Source organism: Enoplosus armatus, chromosome 10 (assembly GCF_043641665.1).
Source record: "Enoplosus armatus isolate fEnoArm2 chromosome 10, fEnoArm2.hap1, whole genome shotgun sequence".
NCBI classification, from domain to species: Eukaryota; Metazoa; Chordata; class Actinopteri; order Centrarchiformes; family Enoplosidae; genus Enoplosus; species Enoplosus armatus.
The window spans coordinates 23,980,594-23,999,946 of NC_092189.1; the positions used below are offsets into that span (position 1 = coordinate 23,980,594).

At 43.0% G+C, this 19,353-nt stretch overlaps 1 protein-coding gene across 1 annotated transcript in view; it reads left to right on the forward strand.

The window, feature by feature from the left end:
- The first annotated feature begins 1,357 nt into the window (after positions 1-1,357).
- Positions 1,358-19,353, forward strand: part of LOC139291518 (protocadherin-1-like) — a 163,779-nt gene continuing 145,783 nt past the window's right edge. The window contains exons 1-2 of the mRNA XM_070913570.1: positions 1,358-1,937; positions 15,323-16,154. Coding sequence (XP_070769671.1) covers positions 15,345-16,154 — 810 coding nt within the window. The 5' untranslated portion in view covers positions 1,358-1,937; positions 15,323-15,344. The remainder of the gene's footprint in view (positions 1,938-15,322; positions 16,155-19,353) is intronic.

The following is a 19,353-nucleotide window of genomic DNA, read 5'->3' on the forward strand; positions in this document are numbered from 1 at the left end:
CCTCTTAAAGTCTTATATTCATGATGCCTGAACTTGTCCCAAGTATTTTCTAAAATAAAATAATATTTTTGTTGTTTCTAGTGAGGCATCCTTTCTTAATACCACACACACACACACACACTTTTTCACTTCTGGTTTTTAGGACTCAATTAAAATACTTGATCGGATGGAGTTTTTTTTTTGTGGTGTTAACAGTGATGGGAACCCAGAAAAAGCAAAAGGTGAAATAAAATGTAAAGAATGCCTTTTATTTCTTTTTGAATGATGCATTTGGATTAGCTCACTAAGCCCATGCACTGAAACTGAGGCAGCCATATGCAAAAACATAATCCATATGTGTTGTTTGTAATATCACAGTACAGTAAGCTGCTTTGGATAGCAGCCTCCCTCCACCACATGCTGCCTCTCTTCTCTCATACAGCAATCTCTGTTGTAACAACAGCCATTATTGTCGAATAAATATCACTACGTTTCACACTATAGACTCCATTTTGTTATATTTCCCCTGCCGTCTCTGCTCCACAGTGGCGGGAAAAGCCTGTGCTCCGACTGAGCTCGAGCTCTGCCTCGCTCGGCCTGCCCGTCACGTGCCGCTTCCCGCCTGTAGGTGGCGCTCAGAGCGCGAGAGACGGCGCCTTCCCGCCTCTCCGTGGCAGGACGGAGCTGGGAGAGAGACAGGCAGAGAGACAGAGAGACATGGATGAAGAAGTGGAGAGAGAGAGAGAGACATTTATTTACTGTATATATATGAGTGGAAATGGAGGGAGAGAAATCCGACAGTTGGTGTTTTGACCGTTTGAATCGGAGAGTACAGCGGCAGATAAACATCCTCCCAGAGTGTGCGTGAACCCGTTACACCACTTTCACGCAGTTAACTCTCATGTTACATTTAATTTAGGCGTGACGGAGACTCGAACCTGTGACTCGGAGCTGACTCCGCCGCATACAGTTACAGTTTGAACGGTAAAACAAACAAACAAACAAACAAACAGAAGCTCCGGCTGCTCACAAATGGCGGCTAGGACAAGTCACCTTATCTTTGAAAGAAGAAAATGACAGAAGCTGTTGGGAAACCCATGAAGAGTTAGTTGTTGGGGTGGATGCTCGCTCCGCCCCCCGGTATAGTGTATAGAGAGTGTATGGGTGAGGGAGGGGTGAGGATGGGGGGGGGGCAGCTTGGTAGAGACCGAGAAAGCGAGAGAGAGAGCGCGCGCGAGCTAGAGAGAGGGAGGGAAGCGCGAGCTCAGTCGTTTGGAATCACTCCACTTTCTCATCACATACAGTGCAGCCGCGCGACCTGCTCCGTGCTGGACCGGGAGGCGGACAGAGTTTGTAGCGGCAGAGGGGTGACTGCGCGTCGGGGTGGAAACTAACCGGACGACCGCTGTTGGCAACTCCCGGACCTACCGGAGCTAGTGTTTCTTGCTTGGGAGATTTTTTTAACCGTTTTTCCCTTTTCCTCCCCACGTCCCGGTGCTCCGTCCTCTTACACCACCACCTCCACCCCACTACCTCCCCAAGCGTGCCATCAGCGGAGGATGCTGTTGCTGCTGTCGGTACAAACCGCCCAGTGGTACCGTTCGCCCCTTCGGAGTAGCAGTGAGTGACCCCGGTCCGGACGGGTCTTCCCCCGGCTGGGCTCCAGCTCCAGCCGTTCCCCCGGAGAGAGGAAGGACCTCCGGGTTGATGCGCAGCGCTGGTCACGACAGTAAAACTGGACAGAAATTGTGAGAGGATTTGGAGGAATAATTACCCCTTGCCTGTCCGGCTGGATTGTTTGATTTGTTTGAAGGTATTTTTTTCGGCGTGGATTGTTAATTTCGGGTTTTTTTCCGGAGGTTTGGAGCGGCTCCGCCTGGGTACCGAGGAGGAGCAGAGCCTATAGCCGGGCTGGAGCGCTCAGAGCTGGGGAACCGCGCAGCTCTCATCCGGTCCAGGTAAGAACTTCTCTCCACAGACCCGGTCCACACAGCATTTTATTCCTAGATCTTAACATAACAACATTCCTGTGAAATATTTTAGATATTTTCTTCTAAATCCTCCTGTCAGTGTGCTGGTCAGTAGGAGACGCTTTACGCACGACACTGGGAAGAGTATATTCACTTTATTTTCAATATTCGCCTGGATGAGCACTTGTACCTTAATTAAAAAACACACATACTCGATGGAGGATAAATCTCTGAAGGCGCACAGCCGTGTGTGAGGATCGGGCAGCTGTTAAAACACTTGTTGGTAAAATAAACCCATTTAAAACGCATGAATGTTCATATTCAGCGTCTAATCTCATCTGATGGGGTTTTTACCTATATTACACTACAGTGGTATCGATCCGCATCGATCCCCTCCATCCTCAACATTACCTCCCTGTCTGTCAGTAATAAAATACAGCTTCCTGTGGGTCACTCCGGGTTTCCTAACCTCTCTGAAAATAAAAAATCACTACAGTAACGTTAACCCTGTTCAATGCATTTTAGGAGGAAAGTACAGTAGGCTGTGTGCACAGTTCCCTATAGCGCATATAAGAGCATCCTCGCAGTGGGGCTTCATTGAGGCTCCATCTGAGGCTTTAAGAGTTCTGCAGGGACTCTCGGTCTATAGAGAAGAATATAAAATGGTAGTAAAAAAGCTTGTCATTATAATCAGAGGTTTGTCTTCCCACTGTAATATTAGAGCTAATCTGCCTTCAGGGACTCCTGGGGCTGCTTAAAGCAACAATACAACAGTCCATTCATCTGAGGCTGCTCATAAACCAGTCACACAGGCGAGGGAGCATTCATCTCTCTGCATATCTATTTCTCTGTAAACCGTCACACAGAACCTGAGGCCTCCTGGGCACCTGTAGCATCAAATTTACACCCTTTCCCTTCATATTTACCCCCCCCCACTCGTAATGAGCAGTATTTTGCTGTATGTTGTGTTAACATGAGCTTAAATCCAAATAAAGGCGGTGGAGTTTCAGTGCAAACTGCAAAGGTGGATGAGGGGGGCAGGTGGTGATACGTATCAACCACTGCCGAGCAAGTGCACGTCACTGTCACGGAATCCAGTCCGTCCGGTCCCTCCAGTCTCCGGCTTTCCAGTCCCCCTCCTTCCCTCTGCTGTGGTGGAGGGAGAGGATGGGTGGATGGGTGTTCGACCTGCTCTACATGATAGAGAGGGAGAGAGAGAGAGAGAGGGAGGGTGGGAGAGTTGGGTATTTACATGCAAACTGCATCTGCCTTCCCCTGACAGAGTGAGCTGTAGTAGTAAACGCCACCGCCGTCGTCGCAGTGGTCGTTTTTAGACGTCCTCTTCAGGAACGCTGTGTGGACGTTCTGGTGATGTTATGTGAGCGCTCATGGGAAACGGGCATGTTTCTCTTCCTCCACTTGACCTTTGACCCCGTTCCCTAATTCCCCTGTCATCTCACTCTTATCATTTCATGCGAGACGCTCGTGACAAAAACACGAAATGGCTCTGATGTTTCATGAGACTGAAACTCGAGACATCGTCGCAATCACATTTAGCCTTAATGGAGATGTTGCGCAGCACAGCTGAGCGGGCTGGTGTTTTTCCTGGAGTAGCAGGAGTATCCACCTTCTGCGTTGGTGGGGTTTTTTTGGTAAAAATGTAAATCTGCAGAAGGTGTTTTTGGTTTTCTAGCCTGTAAAACTGGTTAAAAAAAGATGTAGCCTTGTTGCCTGTGGTTTTAAATTGCTGCCTAACATCTTCACTCTATATTGTTGTCAGAAAAAATGTTCTACAAACACATAAAAAGCTCATTAAAGCCTCTGAGGTTCAGATTGTGGTTTTGGGTCAAACTGGAGGGTTTCCCTGTGCATTATATCAGGCATCTGCTGAGGCATTCCTGCCACTGGAAACGTATTTCAGGTTTATTTTGCAGTGGATGAGGTGGAGATACTCTCGCTGAGGTTTGCGGCCAGTTTGGATGACGGGCCCTGCTGTCACCCGAGCTTCTGCCGCCGCGGTGTCGAGGGGCGAGGTCTGAGGTTTGATACCAAGCTTTGGGATTCCTCTCTGCCTCCTCTAATTTGGAGGCACATCCATCCAATTTTGACCAGATAAAAAAACAACAAATGTCTCGGCCATTCACGGCTCTGCGGGAGGGTGAGGGGGTGGGAGGTGGAGGATTAGTCAGCGGGGAGAGGAAGGGGATGAAATGAAAAAAAAAAAGAGGAGGAGGAGGAGGTCGAACAGAGTCCGTTCTGCACATTTCTGCGTAAAAATTGGAGATCTGAGCGAGCCGTGTTGTTAATGCCCGTCATTAAAATGGGAGCTGGGAGAGTGGAAATGGGTTTGGTGTGTGAAATGGAAGCACACACACACATTCACATCCCCGCTCCGCAGAAAAAGAGGCGTCCACGCTTCCGATTAAAGAGTTTTCACGGCCGGTTTCTCTCTTTTCTTTAGTTCAGGTGTGACAACCAGCGAGCGGACATGAATGAGGAAGCCAAAAGCTCACATGAACACAGAGGCAACAATGGCATTGTTCAAAAAAGCTGGTTGGTCGACTAATCAGCTGTCGTGTGTGAAAGAATTTGTAATCCATTGTTTCTACTTTCATGGTGTCTGCGTATGACAAATGTGTTGTTAGTCATAATGGGAAAGGACAGTCTTTGGCATAAACAATATTTCCAAACAAGGACCACAGATTTCTCAAGTTAAACTGATTCATTGATGAAAGAAAGAAATCTGATTTTTAGTGTCATTTTTAGTTTCTTCAGTGGACTAAGACTGGTTATGGTCTTGTGTTGGTTACCTTCCACATCAAAAACAAAGAAAGTGCATACCAATATACTGCATACGGGTGACCTAAACACCTGGTTACACAACGTCCTGTTGGGTAAAACCAAATAAGGATATTTCTATAGACCAGTGTCTCCAAACCTTTGTGGCTCAAGGCTCTTAAAGAAAAGTCATGTATTGACACGTAAGCAGTATATCTTTATTCCAAGATGTGTTTTTTTTCTATGTAGTGCAAAATGAAACACAAAAAATGCATACAAGTCGTTGTAGACGAGGCGTGAAAGGCACACACCCACCATTCGACGTGTGTCTGAACGCTGTAATCGACCAAGACTGCCGTGACAGAAATTATATTTGATGTCATTCACCTGAGGCAACTGTCATCACTTTGGTAGGTTTGATTAAAAACAAAAAAAATGGTTCAGGGAAGGTCACCAAAACCATTAGAAATCATCCCGAGGGAATCATAAACATCCCCAGCTTCATGTAAATCTGTCTGTTGGCGGTGGAGACACTTTACTGTCAGACAGGTGGACAGATGTTTTGTCGTTTCCTGCCATAAACGGGACTAAAAGCACCTTTATTGAGCCGACGTTATATTGCTGTATTGATTTTTTTTGCCAGTCAATAGAAACGAGGGCTACGGGCAGTTAGATGGTTAGAAACGGGCTGCCTGCTCACACTCTGAGCACCAGGTGTCATTTCACACCATCATGCAAAACACACGTCTGCATATTTACAGTAGATGAGCAGCTGTGACATGAATAATGCCGTGCAGCATCCGTATATACTGAAGCTTAACTTCACCTGCTTTTATTATCACATGTTTTGAAATGTCTTCAGACATCTTGTTGTGTCTGACCAAGATATTAGATGTACACCGACATGCAGAATCTCCTCACATGTGAGAAGCTGGAACCAGAACATGTTTGTCATGTTTTCTTGATAAATGACTAAAGCGATTCATCGATTATGTTAATTGCTGTTGATTCGTTTTTTGGTGGATTAATTGGCTTACCATTTCAACACTCATCTGTTAAACTGTACAGAGTCTCTCTGAGCTTCACCAGCTGTGAACGATATAAGAGATTAACAGTGAACTTGTACTGTACGTAGGTGCAGTATTGTGTATTCTATGTATTCTGGTTTTAACATGTACTAACAAGTGAGTATTTTCACTATTGACAGATTGTAGTTACTTTAGATTGTGATAATAAAAGTAGTTTGTACCCCTCAGTTGTGACTTTGTCCTCTGCAGTATCAGTAAAAGTATTTCTGTTGTATGATTGTACTCAGAGCTGTATAACTATCTAATAATAATATCAAGATGCTAAATATCCGCTGCTGACACAGCGACCGCAACAATTTTACCGGAATTTGGCGTATGTGTTGGCTGAAAGTCAACAAGAAATCTCATTACAGAAATGCCAGAGATACCACTGATTGGAGTTCAGTCTGCTGACATAAAGAACAATTGGCACAAGCTTTCCTTCAGCTCTCATCACTTAGACCCCATTTACACTTATATAGTTATCTGATAGCTAAGAAGCCAAGTTTAAATGCATCAAAAAGCCTTTCAAAATGATTGAAAATTGGATTGCTCGAAGTATAAAGATCAATTAGTTATTGTGACATGTTCATTTAATTAACAAAAATCAATTTAATGGTGATAATGCAGGCACACTTCTTCATTTAAGGTAAATTGTTGTTCATTATCGCCATTTGTGTTGTTCATAATTTTAATATTAAAAATGGATTTATTGTCATTAGATTTTCTTCTTTTCTGTATCGGCCTCAAATATCCAGTTGGGTTTGGCTGTCATCTGAAAAGACTCTACAGGTTGAACTCAGATTGCACTCTCCATCGTTGTCAGAAGAGCAACAGATGATATTAGCTGTGATTTTGTTAGTAGACATGCTCAGGTGTTGATACAGCAGTAGTCTGTTTTCATTTTGTCCTCATGCTCCTGCCGTAGTCTGACATGTGGAATAAATATGTTGCCGTGGATTTAAAACAGCGTTCTGATGATGCCTGATCTTTACTTCATACCATCCTGCTGTTCATCTGCCATCCACTCCCATAATCCCCTTCTGCTGCTGCCAGAGGATCAGTGTGTGTGTGTGTGTGTGTGTGTGTGAGAGAGAGTGGATCAGAGGTTAGACAGCACATCCTGTCTGTAGAAGGTCACACGTTTGATCCCTGAAGCAGCCACAGTGCCTCTGAGCAAGACGTTCAGGCCGAACACAGGAAGAAGACAATACACCAAAACCAGCCATGAAACCATTAAAACCAGTGAGTCAGCTCATCGTAATCCCAAATTTCCTGTCTGACGGTAAAATGTCCGTCATGTGACACTGTCACTCTGCTTGTTTGTGGCTAACAGCAGAGTCACATTCTTTTCATTTTCAACCCTGAACACCTGAGACTATTTACACAAGGTGTGGACATTCATAAACCCTGACACATGACACAACACCTGCTGGAGAGCTGGAGGTGTGTTACAGGTGTGACACGTGTTTATTATATGTTGTGGGAGCAGTTTCTGTGATTGTTACTGTATCTACTTAGTGATATAATGTTGGATTTGTGGCCAGTTAAATGCCATTTGCTCTTTTCCGCCTTCTGTTGAATTATCTTTATTAGGGCTAAGTATCAAACCTCAATATGTATGTTTTCTACGTACCAAAATGTGTCCGCAGCACAGAGTATAAAAACTACCAACTGACAAAACTTTGAATTCATTGTGTTTATTTATTCTTTGATTTGATAGTTCCTGACTCAAAGTTTTGCTGATTTTAGATTTTTTTAAGTTCTTGTATGTCTGCTTGAGTTTAGAAAACATTAGCAAATAAGGCTTCTTTTGTCAAGTGAAATAGGGGGTTTAGTAGAAAAACAAGCCCTTTTGTCTTCTAATCTGAGAATAGTATAGCTCTTGTATTGATACAGAAACTTGGGCATCGTTTCAGCGCTGCTATCTGAACATTTAGAAACCATAACCAGATTTGATTTTTATCTAATTTCTTCATTGATGCTCTTGTGACTTTTTTTGGAAAAACTGATTTGGTGGATTTTACACATGATACCAATTTATTTATCTTCAATTTAATATTTTCAGTCATAATTTGTTGCTTTAGGACTTTGGGCGCTCTGTAAGTTTTCACTTTTGAAAAAGAAATGAACAAGAATGTCCACGTTACACATGTACACCCACACACACACACACACACACAGGTGGTGTCAGGAGGCAGAAAGGCTCTGGCAACAGTTGGCTGCTGCATTTTAATAGGGTGTGTGTGTGCGAGTGTGTGTGTGTGTGTGTGTGTGCTAATCTGGATCAAACAATGGTAGTGAATGGAGTCATTAGAGTAATCCCCTTTGTGCTGCAGGGTGAGGGAACCACACACACACACACACTGGACTGTCCAGAGAGCTCACCTCGACCGTGAACATCCTGTCCTTCTGAGATCTGAAAACATCAAAGCATCTTTTGATTTTCTGTGCATGTGTGTGTGTGGTGTGTGTGTGTGTCATATTTAATTCAAGCCTGCTCAGGTATGTGTCTCGACATTCAGGTTACCGTAGTTTATATAAAGAACACACACACACAGATATAAAAATGCACACCTGTCAGGCCCGAAACTTTCAGAACTGGTTTCCAGTTTGGCTTCCGGCCACCAGCCTTTTGTTGCCAGACTAAACAGAACAGTTGTCATAGTTTAAGGGTTTATAATTGCTCTGATAGTGTTTCTGTGTAATTGTAGAACACATCATTGCAATTAAAAATGATGCCAGGGATTATTCAACCTTTTATGTGACTTAATTTGGTTTCTGTCGCACAAACACAAGTTCACATTAAAGAAATCACTCAGAAAAAGTGGTTCACTAATTAGTTGAAATAAACAGCAGCAGACTGGCGTGATGATATGAAGTAGGGACAGAAATCGTTTGATTCATTTTTACACTAAAATAGATTTGATACCTGAGTTTACCAAACTTTTTTTCAGTAACTTAAATTAAGGAATAAAAGTTCTAAAATGATGAATGTTGTCGAGACCCAATCCGCCATGCAAGAGCTTTGTCATCAGAAAAACTGGCTAAAAGTGGAAAATTTTTTAATGGAATCTGGTGGTGGTAAGTTAAGATAAGCAGCTATATATATATACATATATATATATATATATATATATGTATATATATATTGGTATGTCAGTATATTAAGTAAGGCTAGGTAGTTAGATATATGACAACTGAGCTTCGGTACAGATACCAAAACTTTTGTCAACGCTACTATGCTGAGAAATTTTCACTCTTACTTTGACTTTAAAAAGTGGCTAAAATTGGCAAAATTTTAATGGTAATCTGGAACTATCATGACAACGAATAAGTTAACAAGATAACAAATCTGACCAGATTTTTGATGCCAATTTTCGGTACTTTGGATACATTTTGCTGAGCACCAAAAAGAGTATTGAGGTTTGACACGTGGCGTACGTAATGAGAAGTTTAGTGTATAATTGATCACTAATGAGCGCTTGCAGTCTGAACAGATAACTTTAGTTTATTAGTCATGTCACATCGGAGCGTTATTGATCTGCAGATACTGTAAACTAAGAACATCTGAAAACAGATCTTTATTTTTAATAATGTAGAAAAAGGCTTTTGGTTTTAAGTTCCAATGAAACGGTATCTTGACTTCCTTAATGTGATGAGAATGTTGGGGGCGGGACATGTGTAAAGTAACCAATGGGCTATTTGTTATGGAGATGAAGGCTGTTGGTTGGACTTAACACCCACTGAGCAGCATGCGGTCAACACTGCAGATGCACTGCAGTTCACCAGGGAGGACTAAGAGGTTCAACAGGGGATCATTAAAAAATGGGATCTTTAAAGTTGAACTGGCTCAGTAGTCCCGTCTACAGGTCAGTAGTCCAGTTTACAGTTCTCTGGTCCAGTGTCACACACTGCATGTTTTTTCTGGTCAATTTTAAAAGTAGTTTGGTGATGTGATAGATACGATGGAAATGTGTCTTTTTTCCACTGAGGTGTCTAGTGTAGTAGAATAAGTTGTTTCCATATTGCCTGACCCTAATTTAGCATATACGTTGGTTTTGTTGTGTAGTGTGGTATTTTAGAACAGTTTGGTGTTCTTGAGTGTAATGCACTATTGTGTCATAGTTTGCAGTGTAGATGTCCTGAGCTACATTGATCCTGATCCAGCCTCTTATCTCTTGTATCATTAACAGACATTATCGACAGCTGGTGGCGTCGTTTTAGAAAAAGTTAAGCAGCTAAAATGTCTGCAGTATGGATTCGTTTTAAATTGGAAAATCACAAAGCAGCCATGATAACAAGGCACATGGGAGCATAGTATAGTATATACTAGTATGATATTGCAACCTTTAATGCTTGTGTTTTGCTGGCCTTGTCTGGGGTCCTACAAACTGGATTTGCACACTTGACAAAATGCAGATATGAGTATAAAGCATTGTTATTACAGCGTATAAGTTATATATAAGTTATACATAGGCCACTCGTGAACAAATATATCCCTTTTGTTTGCCAAAAAAAAAACATGACATGGAGATCATAGAGGGACAAAAGGCTTGATGTGGCATTTACATCTGTGTGGAGGGTTAATGCGGTGTGATGCAGGGGCAGCTGCAGCTCTATAGCTTGTCTTTCTAATGTAATGCAATGTACAGTAGTTAAACTGTGTGATGCAGGTGGGACATTAACATGGAGACACACTCTGAATATCAATAGTGAACACACACTCGCAGTGGGTGGTAACAGGGCCATTGAGCTGCTTTGTAATGTACAGACGAGTGCTGTTGTCTGGACACACCCTCTCTCTCCTTCTGTGTCCTCTATTGTGAGTCTTTGTCTCTCGCCCGTTCCAACACCAGACAGGACGACTCTGAGCGGGAGTCAAACCATCAGACTGCCTGGCTTCATACACATGGAAATGTTACTGTCCTTATAGCCCTCCAACGTCTTTGTTTTGTAACACACACACACACACACACTGGTTCCAGCAACTTGTTGGCTCAGCCTCTTTGTACACTAACATACACACTCTGCCTCATGCACGCGCACACACATTTGGCTGGTTGGTGAGAAAGTTTGAGACTGTGGGAAAAAGGACGAGCTGGACGATCTCTGGCTCACCAGGGACCGTCCCCGAGGAGACAACACACACACACACACACATTACATGTGAACAAACATGTCAAAATGAGACTTCGTGCAGATCAGCAAACTTCTCATGACCCACAAGCTTTTTAAGGGCACTCTGACTCCATATGTCACAGTTTACATTACAGACCTCATAATCTACGAGAGCTAACAGTGAACCAGAGCAGCGGGTGTCAGGCTGCAGTGTTGTTGCACAAGTTGGATTTTCTGTTCTCAAAAATGGATTTTACAGAACAATGTGATAAATTAGATCAACTATGCTGGGTAGAATATTTCCATTTGCTGGTAGGGTACAGCCTTCACAACATGGAGTCTTACGTTTCACTCAGGGTAAATATCATATATATTAAAAGAAACATCCAATAGTTTCATGTCGCTTCATCCTGCAGGGCAACATCATCCTGAAAGCCTCCTCTCCTCCCTCATGTGGTGTGTTTCCTGGTTTATATTGACCTGCAGGCAAAACATGAGGTCGCTGTTAAACAAACTCTGCTTTCAGGACAAAGCAGCGGCGTCATTCTTCATGTTAATAAACAAGAAAATAAGAACATCAAACAAAAATCTGGCAAATATCACTTTCTTTGAGGGCTTACATCCATCAAAGTCCCAGAAAACGTTACGCCTTTTGTGGCACTAAAATAGCATCAGCACATTACAGAAGTTATTAAACCAGTTTGAAAGTGGCAAAACTCACTAAAAGTTAAATATAAACGTCATCATTCATGTAGAAGTTGTATATTTTTAAACATACAAGTTTATTTACAACCCGTCCAACTGGTCGGTTGAGTTCAGAGCAGGCAGACTGTTGTGTTCAGTGGTACATTAGCAGACTGGACGTCAGCCAGTAAACAGTGTTGTTTCAGCTCCGTTTCCACAGCAACGTGTGAAATGCGGCAGGGGGCAGAGGTCAGAGGTCAGTGGTTTGGGGTATTTGGCATCTCTGGAGGAAAATGTGAGAAAAGAAACACATACTTTACACTTTAAAACACACACACACACACACACACACACACACACACACACACACAGAGGTATTCACATGCACATTCACACTTGCAAACACAACGACACCCACTCACACACAGTCATTCACATCCACACAGGGGTAATTAGGTGTGTGTGTGTCACAGCAGGGGGCCCAACAGCAACAGCAACGTCAAACATTTGCTGCTTTCAGCCTCTCAGTTGTAAACTGGATGTCTTTGAGCTTTTGACTGGTGTCATGATGGCTGCACCAGTAAGAACCAGTGACATTCCAGATGCCTGTAATTAGCATCGACCATTAGCAGCTACGAAGATTGGAGAGTTCAGATTATGGAGCGTTTATGTGGACGTGGCTGCAGATGATCAAGACATAATGACATTTACTAATTTTCTAATGCATTATTAAGTAAACAAAATGATTTCTAGGGACACACAAGTAAAGATATTCAGTTTATTCTTCCGTAAAATGACAGTGCTGCTGTCCTAATCAACCAACGCTGAGTACAGAAGACAAGATACAAATACCTGTAAAATAAAACTTAAATATATGGAGGACCTGTTAAAAAGGCTAAAAGAACCATTAAAACTAACTGTATGTAAAGTTAATGTCACGCTTGATAAAAGAGAGAGTTTTCAGGATCAGCAGTAGCGCTCATTATTGACCCTCAGTACTTTTTCAACGGAAATCAAAAACTGTCACACACTGAAAGCTGGCAGCACGTTTTCAGATTAATCATGTTTACTTATTCTTAGATTAGACTGTGTTTATGTAACACAAAAGTCTGACAATTTTAGACTATTTCCTTCAGGCAAAGTTCGTGTATGGCAACATTTGAGTAGTCTTGGACAGATAATGTGAGATCTCCCTCAATGGAGTCAGAATCAGAATCAGAATTACTTTATTAATCCCGGGGGGGGGGGGGGTTGTACAGTACTGGTGCTCCCATTCAAGAGTAGAAAGTAGCAAAAATGTAGAACTGAAAGTATGTACAAAATATAAAAATAAGAAATAGAAAATAAAAAATATATACAATAACAATGTATATGTATGTATATATATGTATTGCACTGGTGAATTATTGTACAGATTATTGTAATTTTAAGTGAGTAACAGTCAGTCGTGCAGAGTTCAAGTATAAATATAAATATAAGATAAATAATGAGGTAGTAGTTGACATCTAGTGTCACTGTAGCCTCAAATCAGGCGCTGTTTTTTTCTGTTTAGAAAAACAGAGGTGATCTGATGCGTGAAAGGTCATTTAATAACTTTATTATCCTGTTTTTATGTTGGTTTTGTGGACGACAGAAGCTGCTGGAAGAACGTTGCTTCATTTCATGTCCCTGAATGAATGTGTACAACGGCAGCTGACTCCTCTCTCACTCTGCAGGAGACTTAACAGGCTCAGAAAATACAAGCCTGTACTCCCACACACACACACACACTGTTCAGTAGTACACAGTAAACCCCACGCATCAGTGGTCGGAGAGCACGATACTTCCTGCTTCCTGCTCAGTCCATGTTAGTGTGTGTGTCTGTGTGTTCCTCTGCAAATCAAGGACGTGAGGAGAAAAAAAAAAGCTCTTCAGATTAACCTCAGCGACCCGCAGCCGAGAAACTCCTACAGCACGAAATACAGTGTGTGTCTGAGATGAATTACTGCCAAGAAAAAAAACTGAAGAGACGGAGAGGTGGAAGAGAGGAAGGAAGAAAGAGTTTATATCTAAAGGCTCAACTATAACATTATGAACACCAGACTTCAGGTGAAAAGTCAGTTTGTAAGTAAAACATTCATCATCAGAATCATGGCTTCCTATAATCTTACCCTATATATAATCTTTGTGTTTAAACAGATGGGTATCATAGAGGGGTTCTTATTTTTCAGTCAAATTGACATTTAAAAGCTCTCTTAAATCGGAGTTTATGATCCTTGCAAGCAGCGTAAAGACAACAAGAATGTCTGAAATGATGTTTTCTGTTATATATTACAGACGTGGTGAAACACACCTGATAATAGTATTCTTATATAAACTTTAAAATGTTCTGCTTATTTAGTGTGCCGTTCCATTGGCCGGTGTAGCTTTCAAAACTATTTCTGGAACTTTCCGAAACCCACAATCCGACATTCGGAATCTGTTCGACGTGGTCGGACAACACGTCATACGAACCACTTCTTTTCTGGTATTATCCGGCCTGAAAGCAGCCACACAGACATTAGCACGATGAGTCAGTCGTGACCTGATTTACCCTCTAAAGGGCTCGGGGGCAAAAATTATCTGTCGGGCCACAACTGATCCCCCGTTACTCCGGATCTCTGTGCATCGTGGACCAAATACTCAATGAAGGGCAGAATGTACTCACAAGATGGATTCTGTACTACACTGGGTGTCTGTATACATGGACGCACACGATACCATACATGTTTCTAAGCATGTATGGTGTCTGTCCGGTCGTAAGTGAGGCACTGACGTACCGACTTCAATACACCCAAACTGACAGAGACAGTAAAAAAATACCCACAATACTGGCAACTCCAAAATGTAATTAAGTTTTTATTCTGTCCACGTTGAACAAGGTGTATTGGCCAAATGTCAAGACTGTCTGATCATAACAGTTGTATAAGGACAACTTGTTATAACAAATCACCTGTTGTAAACACTTTGTGGATACAGACTTGTCCAGTTCAGGTTCTGAAATGCAGGAAAGAGGTGGAGATTTTCAAAATGAAATTAATCACTGGGGCAGCGCCTTGGTTAGCATTTCATTCAGTGATCTGGACCATAAATTCAGTAATGTGAACTCTGCTCTGCTTCTGGTTTGGGTTCAGTTTGACAGGCGTCACTGCCACTGACATCTATACAAAATGTCTGAAGTGGCTAATGACATGTTCAGATGTAATATCTGTGTCCTATAACATTCAAGTTGAAATAAGTCTGTCTTTCTATTCTAATCAGCCTATAAAGTTCTGGTAAAGTCTTAAGTCTAAGTTGCTGAGACTAGCAGGCGTCCAGTTCCTTCTCGCTGCTTCGCGTCAGTATTTTTGGCCGAGTGTCGCCTGCAGCAGCGCTCGGTTTGTCTTCCTGTCAGAGTGGTCGACCGGCAGCAGGAGGAAGTCATCACTCTGTGCTGCTCGGCTGCTCTCTGCACACTGCAGCCGGCAGCGAGACCAGGCCTGAAACTTCGACACCCTTAGGTCTCGCAAATAACTGTTTGGGACATGTTTAGTGGCCCAAGGAGACAAATTCGACCATCTATTCCTGAATGGCACTGACATAAATCTGAGAGAGGAGCAGCTCTGTGGGTCCTAAGTCAACTTTCTGTTATTTGGCGTCGTCTGTGTGGTGTTCGGATGATGAGTGACGGGTGGTTCGCTAATCTGTTTTCTCTGTCTCTTACAGAGCGGTGCTGTCGGCCGGAGACATGGCGGCGCTGAGGTGGGAGGTTCTGCTGTTCCTCGCGGTCGTCCTGCTGGTCTCCTGTGGCGCTGGGCCCACCGACATCCTGTATCGGGTTCCTGAGGAGCAGCCACCCAACACACTGATTGGTAGCCTGGCGGCAGACCAGGGCCTGCCTGACACTGGCCACCTGTACAAGCTGGAGGTGGGCTCACCGTACCTGCGGGTGGACGGCAAGACCGGCGACATCTACACCACCGAGATCCCCATCGACCGCGAGACGCTGAGGGACTGCCGCAACCTGTTTGAGGGCGACAAATGCTTCCTGGAGTTTGAGGTGTCGATCACCGACATGGTGAAAGGCATCGGTTCGGGGCCACGGCTGATCGAGGGCCGCATTGAGGTCCTGGACATCAACGACAACACGCCACAGTTCTCCTCGCCCATCCTCACCCTGTCCATCCCCGAGAACACGCACATCGGTGCCCTCTTCGCCATCCCAATGGCCGCTGACAGGGACTCCGGCACCAACGGCGTGGACGAGTACTCGCTGAGCACCGGCCCGGACGCCGACCAGCTCTTTACCCTGCAGGTCGCCGTAGACACGGACGAGAAGCTGCCTCAACTGGTCGTCATGGGAAACCTGGACCGCGAGAAGAAGGACTCGTACGACCTGAACATCCGGGTGGTGGATGGCGGGAAGCCGGCGAGGGCGAGCAGCGCTCTGCTGCGGGTCACCGTCACCGACCAGAACGACAACGCTCCCAAGTTTGAGAGGAGTCACTACGAGGCCGAGCTGCCGGAGAACAGCCCGCTGGGACACTCAGTGCTGCAGGTCAGCGCACACACACACACACACACACACGCTGCCATATATACTGCACGTACAGCAGGTTTTATGTCCATCGTTCTTTCCAGTTTGTCTATAATATATTATTCATTTTATCTGAACTAGTGCTAAAACGATTACTTTATAAAGGAGTAAGTCAGGCCAATATATATAATCTCTAATATAATCTCAATGTCAGAATTTCCTGGATTTTGTTGTTTAAATTAAAGTTGGAAACTTCTGATGGGCGGTTTATTAAGTCATTTTTTAAATTATTGATTGATTAAATAGAAAAATAATCAGTAGATTAATTGATAATGAAAATGTACCGTTAGTTGCAGACACTAGTGTGAACCACTGATTTGGGAATGAAAGGTGAACGTTCTCCAAAATAAAAAAAACATGTTTTCATGTACAACAACATCTCGCAGGCTGCTGCTTAATTGCTCCCAATGTGGGTTTGAGGGAACAAATGTAAAAGTGTACTGCAATTATATATATAATTACAAAAATATATGTTCTCAAAGATCCAAGATCTGAGCTTGTGACAGACATGCGAACTGTTGGACATTATAACAGAACATTATTTCCCCATATGGGATATTGTTCATGATATGTTGTTCATATTAAATCACCATCAAGCCCTTAAACTCATTAGAGTTTGTTCAACTGCTGTAATTATTGTAGCGCGCATGCAGTTACAATTCAGTGCTATGTTCAGCATGGTTTTCTCTTTCGGATCAGTGGTTCAGATAATTAGATTAAACTGGACTTGTGTTGTGAGACTTCATGATATAAAAATAAAATACTAACAACAACTAACATCACACCCAGGATGTAGAACTAAATATTTTAGGGTGTAAATAAACCAATCACTCAGCTGTGATGTGCAATTTGAGATGATTTTTGCAGATCAGGGAATCTTCTCAACATGCTGCTGTGGTTCATGTTTTCAAGTTCAGGATTCAGTTCATCTTAATGACAAATGTTTGTCGTCACTATCAAACCTGAGCAAATATTTCACATAAATAAACATCTTAAGTAAAAGTAGTGAGAAAGTGAGTTCAGGTCAGGATAAATCTGTCCCTCCTGGGGTCTGAGCGTCGCTGCTGCTCCTTCAGAGTCCGTCCAGAGTTTTTCTTGTCCACCGAACATTGCAGTGGAACCTTTGGCCCTGTTGGTGATAACACTGAGAGCTGCAGGACAACACGGCGCAGTGACTGCACATAATATGCTGCTCAATTATCCGTACAGACAGATGGTGCGGTGGAGGTGAAGCAGGGCGTGGGATCGCCGTGTGTAGTCACATATTAACCACTGATTCAACTTCACCTTTGAGCCCTCAGCCGGGGCGGCGGCACGTGATGTCACCGTCGGCGGGCAGAGCAGGAAGGTTCGGTTGAAGCTCGGTGAACATCCTGACAAACCCACCTCACTGTATCCTCCCCCTCCTCGCTTCCTTTCCCTCCCTGACTGCGGCGCGACCAGCCAGCCTTCCAGCGAGCCGTGCATGACTTAATCTGAGTCAGTCATGAGATTATCCACGGGGCTTATTGGTATTATTGCTCTGGATGTGGCTCATTGCATTTCAGAGAGCCGCAGAATTCATTTCACTTAACGTGCGTTTGAGGAGTGATGCTTTAGAGGCAGCGGGACAGCCCTGACTGACGACCCTGACCTGCTTAAACCGTCCAATGGCGGCACAGACATGTATATCCCTGCCTTTTCACTCGCTCTTTAAAGGGGCATATTGCTGCGTTTGGCTTATTTTAACCAATTTTCTTCCATTTCAAAATCAACCCATGGATTTCCTTCCTTCCAGGCAGCCATTGGTGGTCACTTTATATCAGTAGAAGTCACACTGAACATCACCAGGTCCGTCTTTCTATAAAGCCCCCTTACTAATGCTTAAATATTTATATTTATTTTATTAAATATTAATTAGCATGAAAGTTCCTTCTTGAACTCGGAAACAGTAGATTGACAAAAAGTCAAAAAAATCTTAACTTACAAGTTTTTTCTGGAGCTTTCAACTCAGACTTTAAAACCAGCAGGATAAACACAGAGAAGCTCTCATGTAAAGTAATAATAATAATATAAGGGGCTCTAACTTCAGTCAGAGTAAGAAGCTGATTGAGAGATGACTTTAATCGACTAATAATCATAATATTTCTTTGACTGATTAATTAGATGATTGTAAAACTCCAGTATTAATGTCCCCTTTCCGCTTATTAAAGACCAAAGAGATTATTGACAGTCATTTTCACTAATGACTAACAGCCAAATTTCCAACAGAGACAATAAAAAACATTAATAATTTCTTTGACAACCAGCTGATTAATCAACCAAAAAGAGGCAGCCCGAAATAACATGAAGAGTCCACACTGAACTACCATGTAATTACAATGTAATTTAGTCAACAATAAACCAGACAGGGTATAAATTGTGATGGATTATCTTTCTGCAGTAAGTGTTCTTAGGAATAAACTGAAACTAATAGCCTCCTTGAAGGAAGGTAACCAGTCTAGAAATTGATGGTTTAATTTGAAAAATAGTCAGGAGGAATCGGAGGTTCACTGTTGGCTAAAACATGCTGAGAATATCTAGCAAACCAGTCGGTCTCGCTGGTTAATTGTTAACTGGGAGATAAGCAGTGTTTATCTTTGCTGTACGCCTGGACAGAGCGGCCTTGGAGAGCAGCCAGCGCTGTTCTGGCCTCATCACAGCAGCACTTTGCTCCAGCAGCTCAACTGTTCAATACACAATTCTCAGAAGCTGTCAATAATTCACCGCTGTTTGGTGATGTCTGCTGCTTAAAGCCACACCGGAGGAAAGGAAATCAATGGGCGGGAGAAATTATAATTTCACTTTCATGCTTTCTTTAACCTTAACCTCTCTGACTTGGATCAGTGATTTCCTCGGTCACCCCCGGGTGTGCCGGTGAGGGTCTGTCACAGTCTCTGATCCTGAGCAGTCAGGAAACCAGATATTTATTATGTGGCAGTGTGAACTAGAGTCTGCGCTGAAAAGAAAATCCCTCTGAGATTGTGTTGGCTGCATTAACCTTTTAAACCCTGATTTCCTCCTTGTTCAATTAAATGTTGATTTGTGATGTATTTTCCCACATTGATGATGTCACAGGTTCTGTGTTAGTTTCTTCATTAAAGCTTTATGATGTTTACGCTGAGTGAAATATTAAAACCCT